At 41.0% G+C, this 24,071-nt stretch overlaps 2 protein-coding genes across 5 annotated transcripts in view; one reads left to right on the top strand and one right to left on the bottom strand.

The window, feature by feature from the left end:
• The window catches only part of LOC109462475 (poly [ADP-ribose] polymerase 6-like), a 58,793-nt gene extending 43,868 nt beyond the window's left edge, over positions 1 to 14,925 (bottom strand). For 3 of the 4 annotated variants that reach the window (XM_019759031.1, XM_019759030.1, XM_019759028.1), the window contains exons 1-7: positions 14,716 to 14,925; positions 11,835 to 11,889; positions 11,031 to 11,068; positions 8,324 to 8,413; positions 6,997 to 7,091; positions 5,090 to 5,250; positions 4,084 to 4,144 (exon numbers count right to left, since the gene is read on the bottom strand). In XM_019759031.1, the coding sequence (XP_019614590.1) occupies positions 4,084 to 4,144; positions 5,090 to 5,250; positions 6,997 to 7,091; positions 8,324 to 8,413; positions 11,031 to 11,068; positions 11,835 to 11,889; positions 14,716 to 14,800 (585 nt within the window). In that variant the 5' untranslated portion in view covers positions 14,801 to 14,925. The remainder of the gene's footprint in view (positions 1 to 4,083; positions 4,145 to 5,089; positions 5,251 to 6,996; positions 7,092 to 8,323; positions 8,414 to 11,030; positions 11,069 to 11,834; positions 11,890 to 14,715) is intronic. The other variant, XM_019759029.1, reaches the window with a different exon arrangement.
• Positions 14,926 to 15,401: 476 nt separating this feature from the next.
• LOC109462490 (meiosis inhibitor protein 1-like) lies at positions 15,402 to 22,822 on the top strand. The gene is made up of 5 exons (XM_019759046.1): positions 15,402 to 16,244; positions 16,859 to 19,029; positions 19,962 to 20,089; positions 20,457 to 20,620; positions 22,220 to 22,822. Exons 1-5 carry the CDS (start codon positions 15,402 to 15,404, stop codon positions 22,820 to 22,822), a joined length of 3,909 nt encoding a protein of 1,302 aa, XP_019614605.1.
• Positions 22,823 to 24,071: the final 1,249 nt, after the last annotated feature.

Below are 24,071 nucleotides of genomic sequence, written 5' to 3' on the forward strand. Positions count from 1 at the left end.
CCCCCCCCAAAAAAAAAATTTTGTAGGATTAAAGTAAGAAGTGTGTTCTGGAGAATAGAAAGTGAAGTGTTTGCGTTCGTCGTGTAATTAATGATGTACTTTTTTTACCTGTTTCTCCCACCCCAGGTGCAGTTGTGTATAGAATGTATTGAGTGGGCGAAGCAGGAGAAACGCACATTTCTCAGGCAGGCGTTGGAGGTAAGGACATGTTCTGTTGTCAGTCAGGCGATCAGGTCCAGGTCTGATAGTGTTACAGTACAGATCCCAGTTAGTATCTGTGGCTAAGTATGCATATTTACATAATAGTAGTAATAGTTAAGAGAGTATAATCAATTCATTTTTAACTTGCTACAGTACCTCAGTGTACAAAATACACCCAGTGGGCAACCTACAGCAAAAATTAGGTTGCCCATCAGAATTTTAGGTTGCGCCACCTATAAGTTAATACTTTCCTCAAATTAAGTAATGTTACATACATACGCCTTTGACAATATTTCTAACAGCCTTTAGTTAACTGATACTAGTAATTAAGGGTTAATGTCCCGCCCCGAGGTGAATATGGTGTGATAAAGCCTAATGTCAGTTGCTATAACCACCGAATAAAGCCACCAAGTGAGCGCAACTGACAAGGCTTTATCACACCATATTCACCGAGAAAGGGCGGGCCATTAACGCTATTATCATATAGCTTACATGATAGCCTATCCAAACTGATGCAGTGAAGAGTGACACAATGTACAATTTACCCCTTGCACATGCTGAATAGAACATAGAATATTTGTTCCATCTGGAGTCACCCGAGGTCATCGGAACACAACTCAAGTTATTTTTGGATTTTTAGAACTAGAGCCGTGTTCTATTGGGTCACCTGAGGTCATATGCGGGTGATTATTCATTTTGTTTAATGTATGGATTGGGATGAATAAATACCCAATTTTGACTCTATTTGTGACATTACAGCGACATAAAGAATGTGGAATGGAGCCTTCTGATTGGTCAACGTCACCCGGCTATATGATAATAGCCATTAATACCTAAAATTAAAAAGCATCTGCCGGATACAGTGGTGCAAGCCAAGTGGGCATGATTTTGGAGGGGGGGGGGTGCATTCTTAAAATTCAGGTAGCACACTGGGCTACCTAGGTTCAAAAATAGGTTGTAAAATTTGGTTGCCCAGGGCAACTGGACAACCAGGTGTTTTGCACGCTGACCTGCTTTATATTTTTAATCTAAAAAAGGAATACATGTACATGTACAACATTGCTGCATTGCTGACTTGTGTACTTGACTTGTGTTTTACAGGCCAGGTTAATTGCCCTGTACTTTGACACTAAGAAATATGAGGAGGCTCTCGCACTGGGTAAGTTATATTCATTGTTATGTTGTATTGACTCTGTTTCTGCTAGGTGGAATTATTTCAATAGTCGAAACTTACATTTCATGGCTTGAAATACTTTTTTCTGCATGATGGCACTGATGCAGGTGACATTGAAAATAACCTGTACCAGACACATTTTATTAGCAAATTTCACTCAGGTGTCAGATCAAGGAGCTAGAAAAGGTTGGTCAGCTCGAAAAAAATGCAGACGCCCACCCCCAAAAAAGGTCTAGGGACGGCAGGTTTTTTTAGGGTCGGCCAGGAAACAGGAAACAAAATTCTTTTTTCTAAGCATTTAGGCCACTAACAATTTAATTTGTAAGTTGTTTTCTCGGATTTTTTTCAGAAATATGAAGCGACAGGGTCGAATTAAAAAAAAAACAGGCCAGGGCATGATAGACGGAAATGTTACTAATATAAGCCCTGAAGTGAACATACCGGGCTGGTTTATGATTAAAACAATAGATTTTGAACTTTTCATGAAACAAAATTGCATTGTTACATTGAAAAACTTTAAGATCTAGGAAGAAAGGGACTTTTTGTCAACCGTTTGGGCCAAAATATGTCTTTCATGGAGCATTTTGCAGTTGATTTAGAACCAAAAATTTTTTTTTGCAAATCAGAGAAAAATGGACAGGGTGATCCAAGAAGCAACAAATTAAATTGGTATGGCCTTATAATAAATCATGATGTAAATGACTAACTAGGTTCATGTTCCAGGTTCCCAGTTGTTACGTGAGCTGAAGAAGATGGATGATAAGGCCCTGCTGGTGGAGGTACAGCTGCTGGAGAGTAAGACTTACCACGCCCTGCAGAACATTCCCAAGGCCCGCGCTGCCCTCACCTCCGCCAGAACTACTGCCAACGCCATCTACTGTCCTCCTAAACTACAGGCACAGCTCGACCTACAGTCTGGTGGGTTGGTTTTACTAGGATCTCCATTAGTGTACATTTCACACTATTCTTCTGTAGTGAATCACCAACTTTCAGGTAGTAGTGCCATCCCACACCGGAGCATGTCCCTAACTCTTTTTTGAAAGGTGCGGTGGGTTCTTTAACTTGTGTGGGGTGTAGCTCTCCCAAAACATTTTTTAAATCCAAGTGAGTGAGTGAATTTTAATGTCATTTTTCCCTGAAACGGGGGTTAGACGTACTTGCATGAAAGGCAAGTCTTTTTTTTTTTAAGCTGGATGCCCTTCCTAACGCCTACCAAAACCAAGTAGGGCCCAGGAATCCTCTAACTGAGGGGAGAAATACTTGTTAAGTGCCTTTCCCAAGGGCACAATGTCTGGGTGCATGTCCGGACATGTCTGGGTCCAACCCTGGGGATTGAACCTGGGTCTCCTTGCTTGACAGTCGGATTCTCTATCCAGTACACCACACAGACGCCAAACATGGGACCTTCATTTAACATCCTATCTGAGGGACATCTCTAAATGACGCTAGGTACTCAATTTCACCTGAATGAAGTGAGGAAAGTTGTAAAAAGTGCCTTTCCCAAGGGCACAACATTGGGGCCTGTTGGTGGATTTGAACCCAGGACCTATGGGTTCTGGGCCAAAAACACACCCAACCATTATGGCCAATCGAATCGATCCTTCACTAGTTAGGCCATGTTGATTTGATTATATGGATGACATCCGCGCGCGCATGAATTTTCGGCCGTTTCCAAAAAAAAAAGTTTTCAACCATACTGTAAATCGTACAAAACAGTTGCAAAATGAGCAAAAATATACCATAAGTTACAAAAAAAATTACTAAAAACTATACCAATGTCGTAGAATGCCAAAATCAAACGAAAAAAGACGAAATTGTAAAGAAATGAACTTGAAGACTAGATTATTCGCCAAACCATATTCTGTGCCATTTGTTCAACCTTCATGACCACATAGATTTCATAGTGAAAGCAACTTTTTTTTTTGCAAAGCTTTTTTTTTTATTTGCACGCGCGCATCAGTTTTGGGGTTCCCAGAGGATGTCAATCGACATCCATATAATCAAATCAACATGGCCTTATATACTGTAATTTAAATCACTTTATGTTTGCAGTGAGCAATTGCAAAAGTTCACGGTCTCAGAAAAATGGACATGTTCATGGAACTATACATTGCCGGTGGCGGCTGATCAGCAAATAGAAAGTCGGCAAATAAGTTTGTGGTATAGAAGTGGCTGCCATGTTACATGTTATGATGTACAATGTAATACTTAGGCCACACCAATTGGATTTGTTTGTTCTCGGATTTTTTGCAGAAAAAATATGAAGCAGCAGGGCGAAAAAAAAATAAAAACAGGCCTAGGCATCCTACATGTATGATAGCGCCAAATGCTATTATAGGAGCCATGATGTTAACATACCGGGCTGGTTTGAAATTCAAACAATGACTTAAGTTTCTAACTTTTAAACAAACCACTGAATTGATAGATGGAAAAACTGTAACAAAGAGAGGGGACTTCCTTCAACTGTTGGGGCCGAAATACATATATGAGCATTTTGGAGTTGATTCAGAGCTTGACATGATGTTTTTTTTTTTAAATCAGAAAAAAATGAAGCAGCGAATCCGAGAGCCAACAAATTAAATTGGGGACTACAGGAAGGACTACAGGAAGAATAGTTATTTCTCATGCCAATTGTGGATCAGTTTCTAGTGGGACTAATATCAACCCTACTTGAATTATTGAACCTCAACAGACTTATATTAACTCACATCCAGGAATGACATGTCAATGTTCAGCTCTGCATCCACATCATCGATAGACGAGAATATTCTGGAATAAAAAGAAGAAAACACTAATGCAACTAGAAAGGCCGACATTTTCTTTGGAGCAAATGTAGCAGATGGCTTCACCACATCTTACGAAATGGCAGGGAAAAAAGGAGAAACACAAGGGAAAGCAATTCTTTACATTTCATACTATAATAGTACCAAGTAACAACAGTTGGATAGCTATCCCCTACATTATTGGTTAGGATTTTTAATTGCATGGGTTCAATCCACGTGAAAATTGCCACTTTTTCGCACCATTTTGCATTGCAAAATTCTTTACTCCTAAAACTTACTAAACATTTGAGAGGTTAAAGAAAGTCAAATTCTGTCTCTTGAGACTGATGGCTGATAGATAGACTTGAGCATGTGCAGAATTGAATTGAGACCAATTGTTTTGTGCCTGCTTATAGCACATGTTATACCGGTATCCCCCTTAAGGTCTCATTCATGAGTTTTTTCGATACATTAGAAACCATGCATTAATGAGTGACTTACCAGACCGTGTTCCCTATGATCCTACATTAAATCAATTGATATCTTTCATGCTATGTTGAGCACACGTACTCTACATCTCATAAAAAAATTGCCAACGACTTCTATACACACAATCCTGTTTTATGGAAATCACAAACTGCACTTAGCGGCTGTCCGCAAGAGGCCCTCCCGCGCTGCAAACCTATGACCGCACAACTCACAACAATGGACTGTGCACGTCCGACCTAGCGCGCGGCTGCCGACAATTACGTCCTAATTTCATCAGTTACAAACAAGCTTTCACCGCTTTGACGTTTTACATCAGTTGGGATGGCTAAAGGGAATATTCTCACCAATAAAAACACGCGTTCATACAGCCGTTTAGTTTTTGACTTGGTACTCTTTTAGGGGGTACACTCAGAGTAATACATGAATGAGACCATTATAGCAGTATATACAATGTAGTAAGTACCTTGTATTGATAGCATGAGCTCCAAACCTCTGCTCGACTGACTTGATGTCGTTGTCCAGTTGAGGGTGCATCCGTTCCTCCACCAAGTCATGAGCGTCGTTGTAGTAATCATCAATGTCAACTTCAAGGTCATAGTCATCAAGGTCATTGCCGCCTGAGTCCTATGATGTGAAAAATACAAAGAATAGGCCACAATCAAAACAACATTAGGGGACTAAGATACAGTAGTTTTGAAACTTGCCCTCAGACCCCACTAGATTGTGAGCACTCTCCCCCCAGGTCCGATCATAATTATTATACGGTAGCAGGACACAGCTTCTGGCCTATAGGGATTTCTGTAGTTAAGAACCCCAAAGTGACCTACTTTGACGCAGTGAAAAATATAGTAGGGTGCAAAAGTAAGGTACAGAACTCGAATATGTTTGAGTTCAAGATATTATATTATAATGTACAAAATATGTGAAAATGGCTTAAGTTTGTCAACTTGTTCACTCGTGACACAATCTTTTAAAGGTGCTCTATGTAGTTTTTTGGCCGTCTAACCTTAAAACAAAAAGTCGATTTTCTGGCCATTTCTTTACATTGCTAGTTGAATAAACCCTACCGCGTTACACTGCACCATTCAGTTCATGGAGGCGAGACGATATTTTTGCGATACGAGCGGTTAGGAAACTGAGAAATTGCACGCGCGCGCCTGGGTGTTCGCCATGTTTGTTTACTTCCGAACATGTCCGAGTACTCCCGAGCCGGCCCGAAGATTTGTCACGTGGTCTAACGCGGGCGCGGGACATTCGATTCTGACAGCCGGTTTTCGCCTTTGGTTCCCGGGTTTGTTTTGATCGCGTTATTCCTTCGATTACTGCTATACCAACAACACCCGCTTTTGGAACTTGTCCTTCTCCTTCCTTTTCCTGGCGGAACTGGTCAGCAAACTTCTTCTACCTCCACGGTTCACCCGATCTCGACCGCCCTCCATTCCCGCCATTTTGTTTCAGAGGGCTAGCCTGTCATGACGTCACGCAGCCGGAACTCACCGAACATTCCCGAACGAAAACCGTTGTTTGTTTTGGTTCCAGCGGTGGCATCAACTCGGTGCCACCGGGAACTGAGCGCGCATCGAGCGGACTGTTTTTGCGCTAACAAAATACGCCAGAAACGTAATTTAATGACGCAAAAGTGTTGAAAAGTGATAGTAAATGATAATAAGACCAAGATATGTTAGATTCAGAATATTTGATTTTTTTGCGCAAAAAACTACATAGAGCACCTTTAAAAGCGTGATGCGGAAGGTCATGGAACTGCAGCAAGCACACAGCACACAGGTGACAGTATCAAGGCGCAAATCTACGCTAACTGAACAAAGATCAAATTTGTCAACTTTTACAGTCTCAAACCTAACGTATTCCTTTCACCACAGTAGCTGCCTCACTGTCATACACAAAAGAATCTCTGTGCATGTCTCAAGTATATGCCGACCTACTTTGTGCCTGATGTACTACTTTTGACTAGGGGGTTCGCCCATAAATACTGTGTGCTGCGACTATAAACCTAGGCTGACAGAAAATAGTTTTGAGCTAACTAGAGCCCTGTATCTAGCACGTCGGCAGAACGTACTTCACCTGCGCGAAATCCGTAATGTATTGTACATAGCACTTCGGCAGAATGTCTCATATAAGGTCGTATTCGCTCATATAAGGTTAGCATTTCGACAGTAGTTTCCAAATGTTGTGTCAGAAAAGATATCCTCTGCAACAGTGAAAATTCTGATGCAACGTTGACCACAAATCCAACTAAAAACGTGAAAATCCAGGGTTCTGCGCAGGCGCAGTACCTTCTGCCGACGTGCTCCTGTATCTATGCCATAGGAAGTTCGAACAATATCATTCACAAGCATTGCTAGTACTAACGTGTGTAAAGTACTCCTGTGAGTCCTCCTCATCTTCACTGCTGCCACTGCTGCTGCTGATCTCAGGAGGCTGAAGGTTCACTCGCTTCCACAGGTCTACACAACACAGGGAAACAGGGATTTATTCTTCCAACACAGACAAACTTCCAAGATTTAAAGGAGTACTAACCTCCAGAACGAAGTGCTATTTTCCGATACATCATGCTGCAATGAATACATAACTAACCGACTTTTTACATAATTTCGCTTGTACGAGTTGAGCGGCGCATGTTTGTAAAGTGATATTAATATCATTTTCCCCCATGCTGAACCACAATTGATACATCCGGGAATTCTGGCTTACGCAATACTCATACACTTCAGGTCAACATAAACATTTTTTGGCGAAAATGGTAGGAGACAAGCACATTAACAAGCTGATTATTGAGAAATTACTTGCTTTACTTTGCTTGACCTGCGGTTTGGATGCTATAATATCAGGATGTCGAATACAGTGGGAGCCAGTTTCATCCTGTGTGTTTTGAGTTTCTCAACTTATTTGCATGTAAGTATTACTTGAACAGATAATTAGATTACGCCACTTATGGAAAGGATAACTAGATTACGCCGTTTTTTTCATCGTCAATATTTGCGGCATAAATGAGGGGCGATAAGGACACCAAGAAGGGCAATGGTTGGTAAGATACCAAAGAACACAAAACGGTACGAATTTTTCTTATCACCCCCGAAATGAGGTCTGTAACGTAACTTTTTGTTTAAAACATAGACACCAATGCGGTAGCGTGGTGTATTCTGGGATAGTTTTGAGGGTATTTGGAGAGTTTGTCCTGGATTCGATGCGTTTTAAGACTTGCGCGCAAAATGGGCATTTAATTGTATACTATAAAGTAATATGCATTTTTCACTTCCAAAAATAAATGCCTGTCGAAATATAGCACCCCCTTCTGGAGGTTAGTACTCCTTTAAGATATAATATTGGAATAAAATAGTTAAGTTAGAAACAAAGACACGGTAGGAACTTTCTGTAACGTCTAGTCATCAGTAAGAATGGCAACATGGAATGAACTGACAAAAAACAGTTTTTTTTCTAGAAATTAATATTTAGCATGAGGGAGCAGATGGCAAGCATGGCGAGGGGGATTTTTTTATGAGAGTAACACATTTTGTAATGCTAGAATGCATTGTTGTATTGTTATTACATCTTTATTGTAAAAAGATGATTTTGAGAAAGACTAAATATTGTGTAAGTAGCCACTTAGGGTTCATGAGGGAGCAGCTCCCTTATTCCCCTGTTCAGAAAAAAACCTGAAATTTTGTGAAAAAAGTACCTTCTGCAAGTCTGTTGAAGATCAGAGGGATTCTCTCATTGGTGGTGAAGGCATCTTCTGGCCGGTCTGAACAGGATACCAACGTGTGTTCTGTATTAAAAGAAAATATCATATTTACCTTAGGTACACAATGCAACTGGTATAGTGGCATAGGCTGGCATTCAATGTTCGTTGATTAAAAAAGCAAAACTCATTGACAAATATAGTTTCCTTTGCCAAATAACTTCACATTTATGATTGACAAATTATAAAATTTGATATTTCATGACCCTAGCATGTCCAGATCATCAGATCAAAAGCAGAAGTTCTGCTGCAGTACCATATAAAAATGCTAACAGGTGGCCCTAAATCTAATCATTTTGAGCTCTTAGTCTTATGATGACCTACCCACCTACCAAATATCAAGATTATCCATAAGCCTTCTCGAGTTATGCTGTTCACACACACACACACACACATGTACATTGTACAATATACACAGTGCCATGAAAACATAACCTTCTTTCCAAAGGTAACTACCTCTGAAAGAGGAACTAGTAATCATTGCTTACCATTACCTTTGCTTTGTTCCATCGTCTTGTTCGTTACTTTGTTACCCTAGCAATAGTAGCATGTCCTAGAGTAAAATGAGTATAAACCTCTTTCCTGTGTTTCCAGGTAAAGACTGAAGTGAAAAATGATTTATCAAGTACAGTGCTGTACTACCCTATTTTTAGAACCATTGAATTTCTAAAAATACTACACCTGATAAAAAATACATGACATTTTAGACATAACAAAATGCAGTTCTTTTAAAGTATGCAAATTGGTTTCATAAAAAAGATCTGGCAATATCTTCCAAGACATTTTAAACAATTTTGAACAAGAAAATCTGTGAACTGTTCGCATGTTTGTTTATCTAGTAGACGCAGCCATGTACATGTTGTGTAACACATTGAATTGTCTGCACCTTGAGGTATTTATAATTATGATTCATGTGATGTGCCGCACAGAAGCAGCCTGGCAACAACCCTTTTGAACGTTTGGGTGCGTCAAATTACATCAGAACACTGGAATCTGTAATGTGGCTGATGCATAATGCAGTAAATCCTGTGGATAATATGTAAGTAGAGCTATATTTGGCAGAAAATATCCTAAGGTTGAGCAGAATGCTCTGAGGTACCTGTAACCAGGTAGCTTTGAGTCTGATACAGGATTTAGACAAATTACCACAAACAGCAGAATTTAGACTGGAATTTTGCAGAATTTAGACTGGAATTTTGAAGACAAGACTGATATAATACATACAACAACTGTTACACTGTTTATGACATCAAGGCTTACATAATATAATGATAATAATATGATAATAAATTGGTCTATTGATAGAAAATAGCACATATCAAAACCACATTATATCCAGCTTGCAACCAGCTAGAAAATCTGGCTGAATTGTGCGATCTTGATAAAGAATATAAATATTAGGTTTATTAAGAATATTTTCTACCCCGTTTGCTACCATATGTGACCAGAAAAACTAGCAAAAATCAATATGGCTACACACACAATTCATACATCACCTTAAAATTAATTACAATCATGCAGTTAATCATTATAAACCATTTAAAATCACGTCAGCACAATAGCAACTTATGCTACATAGCTGTAGCTAATTAACGAACTTCTCAGTTAGGCCACAGCAAGTAATTTTTATGGATGACATCAGCGCGCGCATTGATTTTCGCCTGATTTTGGAAAAAAAAACAAGAAATTCTATTGCCTTCTGACAGTGGTCACCACTGAAAATGGGCAAAGATGTCTGTTGCTGGAAGGTGGATGGCAGATAACTATGATGTATGAAGAAAAGAGACAAGAAAAGGCTCTGATTTAATGTTTTGTTTCTTACTTTGATGCAGTGATATGTGATGTTCCCACTGAATAAAAACCATTTGTACAATGATTGAGTCAAAATTTTAAAATGTAGGAATCTTGTTTTTTCGGCCCGCCTTGTTTTTTTTTCGCCCGCTCGCATTAGATTTGGAGTCTGCGGAGGATGTCATCCATAAAATTTACTTGCTGTGGCCTTATCCACATTCCTTCCTAAGGGCACGGTCCACCCAACCTTGAAAATCAGGGACCAATCAACTGAAAGGTTTAAAAAGGTTTTTCTTTTCCTGGTTGCTGAGTCATGCTGTGCTAAGTCAATCGGCCAATTTAGATTTGGCTCTTGTGGGCCTACAATTGGGAGCAAAGTGTGTGGCAAATTGCCTTAGTTCAAGGACATTATACAGAAGTGTCCTTGCTTAGATGCTAGAATTAGCTTACTTGGCTCAATCACTGAACTGCTTACTAAGTACAAGAGGGCCTGCATGCCCTTTTTCGTAAGGCATAATCAGGCCTTTTTAGACTTCGTAATTCGTAGGCACCCTCCGCAAAAATCAACGTAATTCGTAATAGGACATTAGCCACAAATCGTAAAGTCATAATCAGCTCTGAGACTTAAACGTAATTCGTAATTGGCAGCGAAAATTTTGTGTAATTTGTAATCACTACCGGTACCCCCCATGCAGGCCCTCATATTATCAGTATCCATGGGATAGGATTGATCCAACTTAAGTAGAATCCTACTATGTTCTAAAAAAAAATTGACTTTGAAAATCCTGCTGTTTTGCCACCCTAAAATCGCATTTGGATGTGTTTATTAAAATCTTGCACTGAATCTTCTTACCTGGATAATCCTCTGACAGGTGAATGGTGTAAGTTTTCCTGTGAGAAAACATTTAGTACTGTGTGAGACAAGGTGAGAATATTATTGAAATGACATAAAAGTGTCCACACAAGTTCTACTTTGTTAAGGCCACACCAAATTAATTTGTTGTTTCTCGGATTTGCCCTGTCCATTTTTTCTGATTTGCAAAAAAAAAAAAATTTTTTTGTTCTAAATCAACTGCAAAATGCTCAATGAAAGACATATTTTGGCCCTGATGGTTGAAGAAACAAACAGAAAGTCCTTTTCTTCCTAGTTGTTAAAGTTTTCAATGCAACAATGCAATTTTGTTTCGTTAAAAGTTCAAAATCTATTGTTTTAATTATAAACCAGCCTGGTACATGTATGTTCACTTCATGGCTCATTATTGTATCATTTCCAGCTATCATGGCGTGCCTTGGCCTGTTTTTTTTTTTCCCTGTCGCTTCATTTTTTTTCTGAAAAAATCCGAGAAGCAACAAATCAAATTGGTGTGGCCTAAACTGTATTATAAAAGTTGGACCCCTATAGAAATCACTGAATTCTAAAAAAAAAAGATAATATCTACAAAACCGACCCTAATTTTTTCAGGACTGAAACATGGAAACACAACATTTTTTTTACTAGGCCCGACCACTTCCTATACTTTGGCTCATCTTACATGACTTAATTACTAGCAGACCTGTCACTCACATATGGCTGCATGCCTGGAAGGCAACAACTGGAACAGTGTTGCTAAAAATAGCATGTCTCAGGTTCAACTGAAGCCAATATAAATGTACGTACCCTTCATTGTTGTTGGAGTAGTTGAAGGTGATCAAGTTTTCTCCCTGCTCAAAATCTGAAAAGAAAGATATATATCACCTTGAACAAAGGTAACATAATTCAATTTCTTATACGCAACACAATCTACTAGTAAGCCTGGGTGCCAGACTGTTGCCAGGAGCATATACTGTAGGGGGGCCCGCAAGCCCTTTTCCGTAGAGCGTAATTGGCCATTTTAATTCTACGTAGACCGTAGACGGACCGCTCTTCACATTTTGCGTAGAGCGTATTCGCCGTTTTAATTCTACGCAATGCGTTGTAGCCACTTGGAATGCATTGTAAAGCGTAATCGTCGATTCGAGAGGTTTCCGAATTCAGCGTAGAACGTTGTCGGGATCCCCCCTTGCAGGCCCTCCTGTAGGCTAGCTCCTGGGCTCCAGGGCCAAGGAAATTTTACCATAGACTACTCCCCACAGGTATACCCTGGGAGTCAACTCTCTATACACTGTAAATCATTTTTTCATATTTGCAAGTTTTTCTATATTTGCATTTTATGAAATTTATCAGTACCACAAACAAATAATTCACAGACTTTCTTTCTTCTGAACCTGCCGCCATGAACATGAACATGTCCATTTTTCTCAGACCGTGAAATTTTGCTACTGCAAAATGTAAAGTGATTTACAGTATCTGGGATGGGGTTGTGTGGTGCCATGCCAGAGTCTGGCATCCAGGCTAGGCAAACTGAAACTAAGGCCACACCAATTTAATTTGTTGGTTCTTGGATTCGCCTCTTCATTTTTTTCTGATTTGCAAAAAAAAAAAAAAAAAGATTCTGGTTCTGAATCAACTAAAAAATGCTCATATTTTGCCCCCAACAATTGAGAAAAGTCCTTGTTCTTCCTAGTTGTTGCAGTGTTTCCATCTATCAATGCAGTGGTTTGATTAAAAGTTCAAAATTCATTGTTTAAATATTAACACAACCTTTTGTGATGACTTCATGGCTCCTATCATAGCATTTGGGACTATAATAGGATGCCTATACCTGTTTTTATTTTTATTTTTTTTCGCCCTGTCGCTTCATGTTTTTTCTGACAAAATCCGAGAACCAACAAATTAAATTGGTGTGGCCTAACAGCTAGAATATAACCATCAGATACTAGAAGTTACTGCTAGTGTTTTCTACCTCTGTGGTGGGAGTATAATTATGTATACTATAGGATCCATGGAAAATGAGGATGGCACCCAGGCTAAAATGAATACAGGCTTATCATTGACAACAGAAATGGAGCATATCAATCCTACTGTAGATTCGCTGTATTGTCATATTCGCGGGTTTTCATGGTCACTTCTGTTCCGCAAACAAATCTATCATTTACCGCAAACAAATAATTTGGCAATTTTCTTTCTTCTGCACCTGCCACCACCGTAAGCATCTAGTTCTGTGAACATGTCCATTTTTCTTAGACAGGGAAGTTTTGCTGCTGTGAGTGTTAGTGATGCATACCGGTTCACTGGACTTGGATCCGGACTTGTAAAAATGTTTAGGTTCAAGTCCAAAAAACTAATAGTCAAGAACCGAGTCCGGACTTATTACCATAAAAGACCATCTCACATACCCCTTTTCTTTCCAAACCACCTAAAACCTTCTGTAGATTGTAAAATCTTTGCTGCAAAATGAAGAAAACATTGCCATCGGGCATCGTCAAGTACCGGCCTCCATGTTATGTGGCCAAAGTTTCACTCAGACAACATTGCAAGGTTGCCAACATGCAATTTGTATATGCCATGGGTTTAGGTCCGGACTTACAAGTCCGGAACTGAACCTAAACCTCTGGACTTGAATCCGGACCTGAACCTAAATGTGGGTTTAGGTATGCACCACTAACTGTGAGTGTGAATATGAGGTGATTTACAGTAAGAAAGATAAATGTCACCCCAGGCATCACACATCACATTTCCAGCTGGGCACATCCATGTGTTGACAATTTGGACACACATCTGTTTTCACTTGCCACCTAACCATGTTTTCTTTTTATTTTAGGCCACAGCAAGTAATTTTTATGGATGACATCAATGCGCGCATTATTTGGAAAAAAAAACACAAGAAATTTTGTTGCCTTCTGACAGTGGCCAACATGCCGAAAATGGGCAAAGATGCCTGTTGCCATGCCGGAAGGTGGATGGCAGATAACTATGAAGAGAGGAGACAAGAAAAGGCTCTGATTTAATGTTTTGTTTCTTACTTTGATGCAGTGATATGTGATGTTCCTACTGAATCAAAAGCATTTGTACAATGTTTGAGTCAAAATTTTAAAATGTAGGAACTTTTTTTTTGGCCTCGCATTAGATTTGGAGTCTGCGAAGGATGTCATCCATAAAATTTACTTGCTGTGGCCTTACTGGTAACACCGAGAAATGAAGGAAGAAGGAACAGAAAATTTCTTTTGTTTGCACATTCATAACATAATCTTATAACATCATTTATGACATCAAACATAATTGTTACGTTGCGAGAGAATAATTTATGACCAGTCACGGAGAAACATGACCTAACAGGCAGAAAATATGTGTGTGCTCCGTATAACTCTGTAACGTCTATTGTCGGGAAAATCTCAATATTTGGATTGGTTATAAAATTCTCATGAATCTCAAGGAAAATTATAAATGTATTTTATGAAGATGCAGCCACATAATTTTTGCCTGTCGCAAGTTGATTACGAAACGTCAAACTATCAGTGCAAAAAGAGTGTTGTTAGCCCATCTAAAGATCACATACTCCGTGTAAAATCCTTGAAAATATACTCTCATATTCTACAGGAATTAAAACTGAAAGGTCATGATCCCAGACCCCCCCCCCCCGCTACCCAAAACGTAACAAAAAAAAACACCTTGAATTTACCTGAAAAAGGGCACGTTGAATCGTCTTTGCAGGCGCCTATAACACATCGGATGTCGGCCCGAAGCATCTGGTACCTTCTCGACATTTTGTTTCCGTGATATCCCGACAGATTGTTGGTTTATGCGGGGAAAATCATAGTCAGATCTTCGCAATGTTTTCCTCTTCGCGGAAACACTGGGCTGTCATTTCCGGCATAATAGCACATAAACGCACATAAAAATTATAGACAAAGTACTGGAATCGAAGTAATATCGGTATTATGAACTATAAGATATTGCAATAAAATATTTAAGAAATATCTAGTTTTATTTAGTTGTAAATATGTGCATTTTATCAAGTTACCTGCAGGAAATGTAGGAAAGTTTACGTTGCGTTTTGATACGGTGGCCAGATGCTAATGACATCATCTAGTTCAAAGGTCAGAAAAAGTCCGCGAAATTTAAGTTTCCTTCAGTTTACAAAATTCTACTGGTCGCATTGAGTGTTTCGTGAAATTTTCAGTGCATTTTAAAACACTAATATTTCTTTCTTTTGTGTGTGCAAAGTTGCGGATTGTGTACTAAATGACCTTGATGCATGACCTTGATGTGAGGTCACAAAGATGGCGCTGACAGAAAGTATATTTTTGGTCAAGGAGCTATAACGTTAAATTGTAGCTCCCTTCGCTGTTTCGATACAAAATAGACATGGAGGGACGGTACGGGTCACTTTTCACAGGCTCCCATGACGAGCATGACCCAGTTTGGCAGCTCCAGACCGGGCTCAGCTCTACAGTGTGCCTAGTGTGTGTTTTGGAAACCCTGGAGGACCCTCACGCACTCGTCATCAAAAAGTGCGCCTTTCTCACGCAAGTCACAAACTTGCTGAAGACTCAGTACAGGGAAAGCCTGGCGGAGATGCTGCTTATGGACGACAAGATCGCCGTATCGCTGTTGACCACCGCGCTGCAGCTCCTGCCCTCGGAAAACGAGAACTTGTCCGCAACGGTGGTTGACACGGCAGCGCAGTTGTGCTGTCTGTTAAAATCCGAGGAGATCGCCTGCTTCGTTCTGGAGCACGTTTCCACGCAAATTCTCCAACTCGCCAGTTTCCAGAGCAGTCTCCCCGGACTTGTGCTACTAGGGAGGCTTCTGAACGGGATCCCTCCCCTGGCACTGAAGATCTCTCACGACATGACGTTTCTGGACTACCTGGTGACCGGTTTGGACTATCCGGACAGAAAAATCAAGTCGGCCATACTGTTTCTCCTGGCTAAAGTTTGCGCGACCGTGAGTGACGTGGACCATCCGGACTGGGTAGCCCTCGTGAGGGAGATTTCTCCCGGTCTTTTGTCCATTCTGGTGAAAGAAGAAGCCACAGATGTGCTGACCAACGGCATGGGGCTGTTGTTGACCGTTCTTGATCACCCGGACAACGTCAGGGTGTTGGCTCGGGAAGTTGCAGTGCCTAAATCTGAGCAAGATGGAGGGAGAGCTACACTGTGCTCCGCTTTGCGAAAGATGGTCATGGCCCCAGATGCAAACATCCAGGTACGTCATTCGTTTGTTTGTTCGTTCTTTCATTCATTCGTTCATTCATTCATTCATTCATTCGTTTGTTCGTGCATTCCTTCCTTCCTTCCTTCCTTCCTTCCTTCCTTCCTTCCTTCCTTCATTCATTCATTCATTCATTCATTTATTCATTCATTCATTCATTCATTCATTCATTCATTCATTTATTCATTCATTCATTCATTCATTCATTCATTCATTCATTCATTCCATCTTTTCTTTAGAGTGTTCTAGCCAGCACCTGTCATTTGTCTGAATTTTGCTGCTTGTGAGGGACAAAAATTTGGGACAATCCATCATTTTTCATTCTTTCAGCTTAGTCCTCCAGCAAAATTTGCCCCCCAAACTGCAGAAAAAAGTGTCTTGGATGTTAAAATATTTCTAAATGGTTGTTTGTATCGGTATAGCCGGTACGACCGCCCTTCGACGTAACATACCGTCCTTAGCACACGGCTTGATGTTACGTGAAACAAAATTGAGATGACGGAAAAAAATTTAGCCTGGCTAGAACACTCAGATCCAGTATTTCAGGTATGAAATGTATAGTAATTAGTGGTTTGACTCTATAATGAATTATTTGTTTAATTTGTAAGGTTGCTGGGGTGCGAGCGGTGTCCACCATCCTCCAGCACGTTCTGGACGGCTGCCTGGAGTCAGACTATGCCAATCTCCTGCTGAACGGAGACATCGCTGAATTCCTGTTCGAAGCACTAGCGACCACGAGTGAACCGTTGCTGGACTCCATATTCCAGAGCCTTCTGATGTTTGCTGACTTCGAGGCCTTCTTCAAGAAGGGGCACACCCTGTACGGGATAGACTCCGTGGTGAGAGGCGTTCACCAGTCGCTGAAGTCTGCCGCCACCGGCGTGCAGTGCTCCGGCTTCCAGCTGCTGGCAAAAATCCTGTCCAACCAGTCTTCCAACACCAGCCTTCTGAGCAGCACGGCGGGATACCAGCAGTTTGTCCAACTGTTTGTCTCCGGGCTGCAGGCCTGCAATGCCGACCTGGTTGTTTACGTGCTCCCGGCGCTGTCGGCATTTCTGAGGAGGGACCACCAACCATCACCCGTGCCGTATACAGACCTACAGAACGTGTTAACCTTAGTGGTTTCTAACTTGAAAGCCTGGCCTGTGATGCAGGATTCTCTTGTGAGTGATACATCGGTCAAGACTAAAGCACAGTCCCATATGGTAGCGAACAGCTACATGTCGAAAGTGCAAAACCTCCTCCAAGAGGGGCTTGGAGTGTTTCGCAGTGCCTGCAACCTTGCGGTGGCGTGTAAGGAAGACCCCCTTGCTGATGAGTCGATATTTGCTGCTCCTGCTGGGTCCCAGTCCTCTGATGGTAGCGGAAGGTCTTCCAGCACCAAGGTCGGCAGTTTTGTACAATTCCTCTTCCAGCAAACCGACGAAGTTTTCATCCCACTGGTCATGCAGAACCTTCCGTACATCACAGATAGACGGGTCTTCGTGAACATTTTCTCCATCCTAAATCTGCACTACCAGTTGATGCCTGATGCGATGAGTGTCTTGTCTTGCAAGCTCGCATCCTCCTGTTTCCTAAGGCTGTCCCTGGAAGTGAAGGCAAAGTTTTGCACGGGAGACTCGGGTGACAACCTGCAACAGGCTGTGAACCTCTTCGTCGGAAAACTTTTGTCGGTTCTGTCAATGACTACAACAGAGAAAGAGATGCCATGTTCATGTGTGGAAGAAGAGAATTTCCTGGCCAAAGAACTACTCCCCATACTTGCCCACATCAACGGTGAACCACAGTCCCTGTTGAAACTGCTTACGGAGAAGTCAGATCTTGAGAGCACAGATAGGGAGTGTCTGGTTCACAAAGTGCACAAAGCGTGTCTGGCTATCCTGTATTATTCCTATCTATACAGTGACAGGATGGTTGATGAACTGTCTCTTCACAAAGCTCTGTTAGTGTGCATAGACCAGGAACCATTGAGTCTGTTCCCGCTTTACACAATGAAGCATCTCGTCTTCCTGTTGGCAATATCTGCTCCAATATCTGACACAAGCTATTTGGATACATGGTCGCTACCTTTGACACAGGCTTTGACGACAATCAAAGAACCACTGATGCTGTACACTCACCACCCAGATCTATTGGAATGGTGCTTCAGGAGTTCAGAACTGGCGGGGGTGATTGGTCCTGTGTTCTTGGAAGCCTGGCTTTGGAACAAGAGATGCGCAGACAAAACAATGTGTGAGACAGCCATCTATCAGACACAAGAAGCAGAGAACAGTGAGTTTCTGAGCAAACTGTTGTTAAGGAGTTCTGCTGCAAGCTCATGTCTGATGGACCTTATTGTACAGGGAGGAGGGGATATGGCGACACAAGCTCTGGATATATTACAATCCATTGTCTCCAACACATCCGCTGAAAACCCTTGCTTTCAGACACTCTTGAACTACAAACTGCCTAACATCTTACTCAAGCTGCTGGCATCTTACAAGCACGAATCAGACCACACTGTTGCTGTAGTCTTGCAACTTGTTTGCCGTGTCCACGCCTACGAGCAAATGAGAGCCACCACGACTGACAATCTGAATCTGAAGCTTGTTCACCAAGTCGTCAGTACGATCACGAAGTGTGCCGTCAGTGGCAGAGTGCTCCTGGCGAGTCTGAACTATCTCACGGTGTTTCTTCTGGGAACGTCTGCGAGGAAGGACACTCGACTGTTGGCCATACTGTTGTCGAACGATGCCGTCCTTATGCTCTTGCAAGACCTGCTGACTGGAACTATGTTCAGGTACAATGTTACTCTCCAAGCAGAGGTTGGGTTATTTTGGGCGTATTTTTAGACTTTCTTATCGTGGTTCTTTTTGCACTGGAATTTTCTTCACCCAACCCAACCTCTGCCAGCAATCACCCAGGGCGGGGCAAACCTATTCAAAAACATGACAGTGCTCCTCCCCGGGAACCATCAAATTATCATTAGGGATATCCATTTTACTGTGGTGGATTATCACACATCTAGCCAGTCAGGAAGGCATTCATTCGGCCACACGCCTCCTGCTGACTGTGCCTATTCATGCGTCTGGTTCGCACCTTAGTCCTACTTGCAGAACGACCATAATGTGTTGAAGAGATTAGGTTTATAGCGCATTGATGCTTTTGACTGCCAGCAGAGGTTGGGTTGGGTGAAAGAAAAATTCAAATGCAAAAAAGAAACCCCGATAAGAAAGTAAAAAAATAGGCCAAAAATACGCCAGAACCCAAACCTCTGCTTTGAGAGTAGTACAATGTCACTCATTGGTTACAAGTGCTGTCCTTGGTGCTGAATTCATAATCATCTGATTTTTTTCTCTTCCTTGCACTTTAATAGGTAATTATTCCTGACTAGGTTAATAAGTACACTGTTTTTGCTCTTATTTTGAGGAAGCATCTTTTTCACCACTTAGGCCATACCAATTTAATCAATTGTTTCTCTGATTCACCCGCTTCATTTTTTCTGATTACAAAAAAAAAAAAAAACATTTTAGGCTCTGAAGCAACTCTGAAATGCTCATATTTTTCGCCCTGTTTTTTCATATTTCTCTAAAAAAAAAATCAGAGAGCCAACTAATTAAATTTGTTGATATATATTCTGTTCACATGTTGTTTTCCTTGAAGTTGAAACATACTAACATGTAGAACCCATATTTAAAGCAACATGAAAGTAAATTGTCATCTGCATTCCAGTCAGGAAACAGTGTCAGAAGACCAGGCCGTGAGTTTGCAGAGCTGTGCCGCACAGTTACTCGGTGCTTTAGTGCAGCTTCAGGCCCAGTTCAAAGTGACTTGCGACTACACTGTGCTTGTGGAGACAGGTATTTCAACAAATCATATTGTGATTACTATTATATATATAATAATAGTGTTCACTATTCTTTTATATACCTTCTATACTTTTACTTAATACTTTTATTTACCTTACTTTTAGTACAAAAAGCGATTGTAGCTTGAAAACCCAAATCCCCACAGTTCTAACACTGGTTCTAAAACACTGTTTCTACATGTTCCAACAGAAGGCATTGGAAGATTCCATTGCTGTATGGGGGTATAGACTATTTGCAGCCATCGTGTGATGGATCCATTTTTGGTATGGAGGATGTGGTGAAGCTATCTGCTGCATTTGCTCCCGAGCAAATGTTGGCCTTTCTAGTTTAAATTATGCATGTCTTCCCCATGAAACAGATCTGTTGGTTGAGATGCTGACCTGTGACAGAACACCGCTCCAGCTGTACTGTGCTGTGTGGTTCCTGGCCTCCATGTTTGGTGTGTCCCTCCAGTCACCAGTAGTCAGGATGGACCTGGGAGTCTCCTCACATCATATCACTCTCATCTTCTTATTACTGCAGGTAGGAGTTTTCCAAGTTTAAATTGGTAGTTAAATTACTAAGTCTTGTTAACTAAGTCGATATAAACTCCCTGGCACTTTTGATCAATTGCTTACGTCACGTATCAGTAAAATCTCGTGTGAATAAGGTCACGTGTTTGTAAACCGTAATTCTCGCGAGATCACGTTGTGAAGTAATTGGTCATTAATTATCCTGATGAAGGCGACAGTGGTCGCTGAAAATTTGATCCCTGTACAATTGTGTGTTGGAATAAAGTTCAACCTTTTACTATAAGTCTTGTTACGTTTTTATGTACTGGTATCAACATTTACAACTTCTTTAGCAATTGACTATTAATGTGTGTATCTTTGTGGGACATGTGTATATTTGCAGGACATATGTATCTTTCTGGGACATGTGTACAGTGTACTCTTTGTGGGACATGTATATCTTTCTGGGACATGTACAATGTATATCTTTATGGGACATGTGTACAGTGTACACATATCTTTGTGGGACATGTGTATCATTGTGGGACATGTGTATCTTGGTAGGGCATGTGAATCTTGGTGGGACAGGTGTACAATGTATATTTGTGGGACATGTGTATCTTTATGGGACATGTGTATCTTTATGGGACATGTGTATCTTTATGGGACATGTGTACAGTGTACACATCTTTGCGGGACATGTGTATCTTGGTGGGACGTATCTTGGTGGGACGTGTGTATCTTGGTGGGACGTGTGTATCTTGGTGGGACATGATATGATGTTATTTGTCAAATCAAGAGCAATCATAGAGAAATATATCACACTTCCTACCAGACCCACGAGGAGTCTTAGGTCGTACATGCTTACACCTGTCAGATCTAAGACGTCAGCGTTCAGTCACTCCTACATTCCCAGACTTGTAACTATCTGGAATAAGTTAGGTTCTAACCTCCGTGGTACTGGTGTGCGAGCCGCTCATCAGTCTGATATCATAGCATTTAAACATAAACTGGCAAAAGTAGCCTACAACAGATTCAACACTCAATACAGTCTTGATCTGCCATGTACCTGGACCACTTCGTGTGGATGTAGCTCTTGTATTGCCTCAAGACCTCACTAGATATCGTTCCGATATGGTTATCTCTTCCATTCATTGTTGTTACCTTGATTATGTTTATATGATATTTTGTGCCCTACTTGTATTATAGATTGTTGACTGTGTAATGTACATTCTTGTTGTTTTTGTATGTGGGAGGGCAACTAGCAAAGGTGCTTCGCACCTGTTTTGCCATCCCTTTCACTTTGTGAAAAATTTAAATAAACAAATAAACAAATGTGTATCTTGGTGGGACATGTACGTGTACTTGGTGGGACATGTGTATCTTGGTGGGACATGTGTATCTTGGTGGGACATGTGTATCTTGGTGGGGCATGTGTATCTTTGTGGGACAGGTGTATGTTGGTGGGACATGTGTATCTTGGTGGGACATGTGTATCTTTTTGGGACAATTGTCTCTGGGAAGAAAGAGTCTTCTTGAAGAAAAATCTACATGTACATGTACAATAGACTAGTTCTGTTCATTTAAATATTCATGATTAATATTGTCTGCTTTTTATTTATATTTATAGAACATCATGGTCTTGCAAGAGGAGCTCCTGTGCTGTGCAGTTGTCAACTGTATGTCTGGGCTCCTCGCATACATCCAGCCCAGAGACCAGACCCTGCTGGACCATCTGATGAACCAGCCCTGGAACCAGCTACTGCTCCAAACTGTGACAAACATGCACAACAACGACGACACCGTCGCACCAAGCCTGGTCGCTTTACTCACACTCTTCCTAGAGCACGGGAAACCAGGACCGGTCACCCAGAAACTGGTCGACAGAATAGTCACTCAAGCAATCCCTAAAGACTTCTCACAGTCGCAAGAAGGAACAAACTCTTGTCTTCTTTATGGAAAATTAATTTCCGCCATTGATAAAAGCACCGGTATGGACATACCGTCCACACATAGAGCTTTGGTTAAGGAATTTGTAGAGAAGTTTTTGAAGGAGCCGACTGTTGGTCATCGGGAGATGTCAGTTGGATTTGTAGAGGTGCAGGATGTGATGTTGTGTACTAGTACTTGGATTAGTGACACATTCCAGCGGAGGCCCGGCACGGCAGAGTTGTCTGTGATGTTACAAGAAGATAACCGTTCCACAGGAAAGGGGTCAAGTGAAGAGTGTTAGAAGTTCAGTTTGTGTAAACAGTGCTATAATTCTTGTGTCCGACCACACAGTGTAAGTTCAAAACAAGCTAAGTGAGGAATGAAGGCAGTGATTTCATTGAATAGGATCATTACTGAGGCTTGGAAGAAAATTTCTTCATGCCCGTAGCCAGGGGGTTCGGAAGAACACCCCCACAAGGCTCAAAGGTCCTTTTTGGTCCACTTTTTATGTAAAGGTCCACTTTTTGGTCCACTTTTTATGTAAAGGTCCACTTTTTGGTCCACTTTTTATGTAAAGGTCCAAGATTTTTCTGGAAAAGATGACTGGAATCGTAGAAAAACTGCTCCCTTTCTCATTGAATAAAAATTTTTCTTGGAAATCCTCTCAATAATGCACGAAATGCCATTTTAGAAGGTTCATTTTTCAAAATTTTCAGGGGGAGCATGCCCCCGGACCCCCCGGCCTTCGGCGCTCGAGGTCCCCTCAAGCAGAGGGAAGAACCCCCTCATTCAAAATCCTGGCTACGGGCATGTTCTTGTAAGATACATGTACATTGTAGTTGTAACAGTAACATACTAGTAAGGTGTTCATGTGTACTTGTACATGTATGTTACCATGATGATTACTGGAAATTACACACCAGTGATAATGAAAAATTGACAAATTGTTGTAATAAGTTGTAATAATATGCAACATGGAAGGAAACTTACCAGGTACATTTTATGTGTAGATGACAACTTACTGATAGTCCATATACATGTATCTAATATACCGGTACATATAAATTAAATGAAAATGATGATCGCTAGTACTTTGTGTCTGAAGATCTATAAATTAAATAGTGTTCATGTAAATCATCCTTAAAGTTTGACAATGGCATTGTGCTCCTTCACACAGTTTCACAGTACAGAAAAATCAAGCCACTCACCATGTAAAGTGTTATGATATCCACTCACTTTAATCTTGAGCTGGTATGGGGACACAGCACTGTATACAGGCACTCCAAAATGCACAGTCAATCATGTCCCACGGCAATTATGTTTTAACAGTCAGTGCACGTAGTTCCTTGCACATGTTGCCATTCTAGTTTCTTTACAAGGAATAGTTAGACAATATCAAGAAATGCCTACAGTACTCCCCCCCCCCATATCATTCATGTACATGAGTCAAAAATCCTGCCAAGTGACATATTCCCAAATCAAATACTGTTACTCTTAGGCCACACCAATTTAATTTGTTGGTTCTCTGATTCGCCTCTTCGTTTTTTTCT

This window comes from Branchiostoma belcheri, unplaced genomic scaffold (genome assembly GCF_001625305.1).
Source record: "Branchiostoma belcheri isolate BF01 breed outbred unplaced genomic scaffold, Haploidv18h27 scaffold117, whole genome shotgun sequence".
Classification (NCBI taxonomy): Eukaryota; Metazoa; Chordata; class Leptocardii; order Amphioxiformes; family Branchiostomatidae; genus Branchiostoma; species Branchiostoma belcheri.

Excerpts from the sequence above, each read along its gene's own strand:
- LOC109462490 (XM_019759046.1), top strand. The coding sequence starts at position 15,402 with ATGGAGGGACGGTACGGGTCACTTTTCACAGGCTCCCATGACGAGCAT. Across the intron at positions 16,245-16,858 it reads CCCCAGATGCAAACATCCAG|GTTGCTGGGGTGCGAGCGGT; the intron begins GTACGTCATTCG and ends TTAATTTGTAAG. Across the intron at positions 20,090-20,456 it reads CACTGTGCTTGTGGAGACAG|ATCTGTTGGTTGAGATGCTG; the intron begins GTATTTCAACAA and ends CCCATGAAACAG.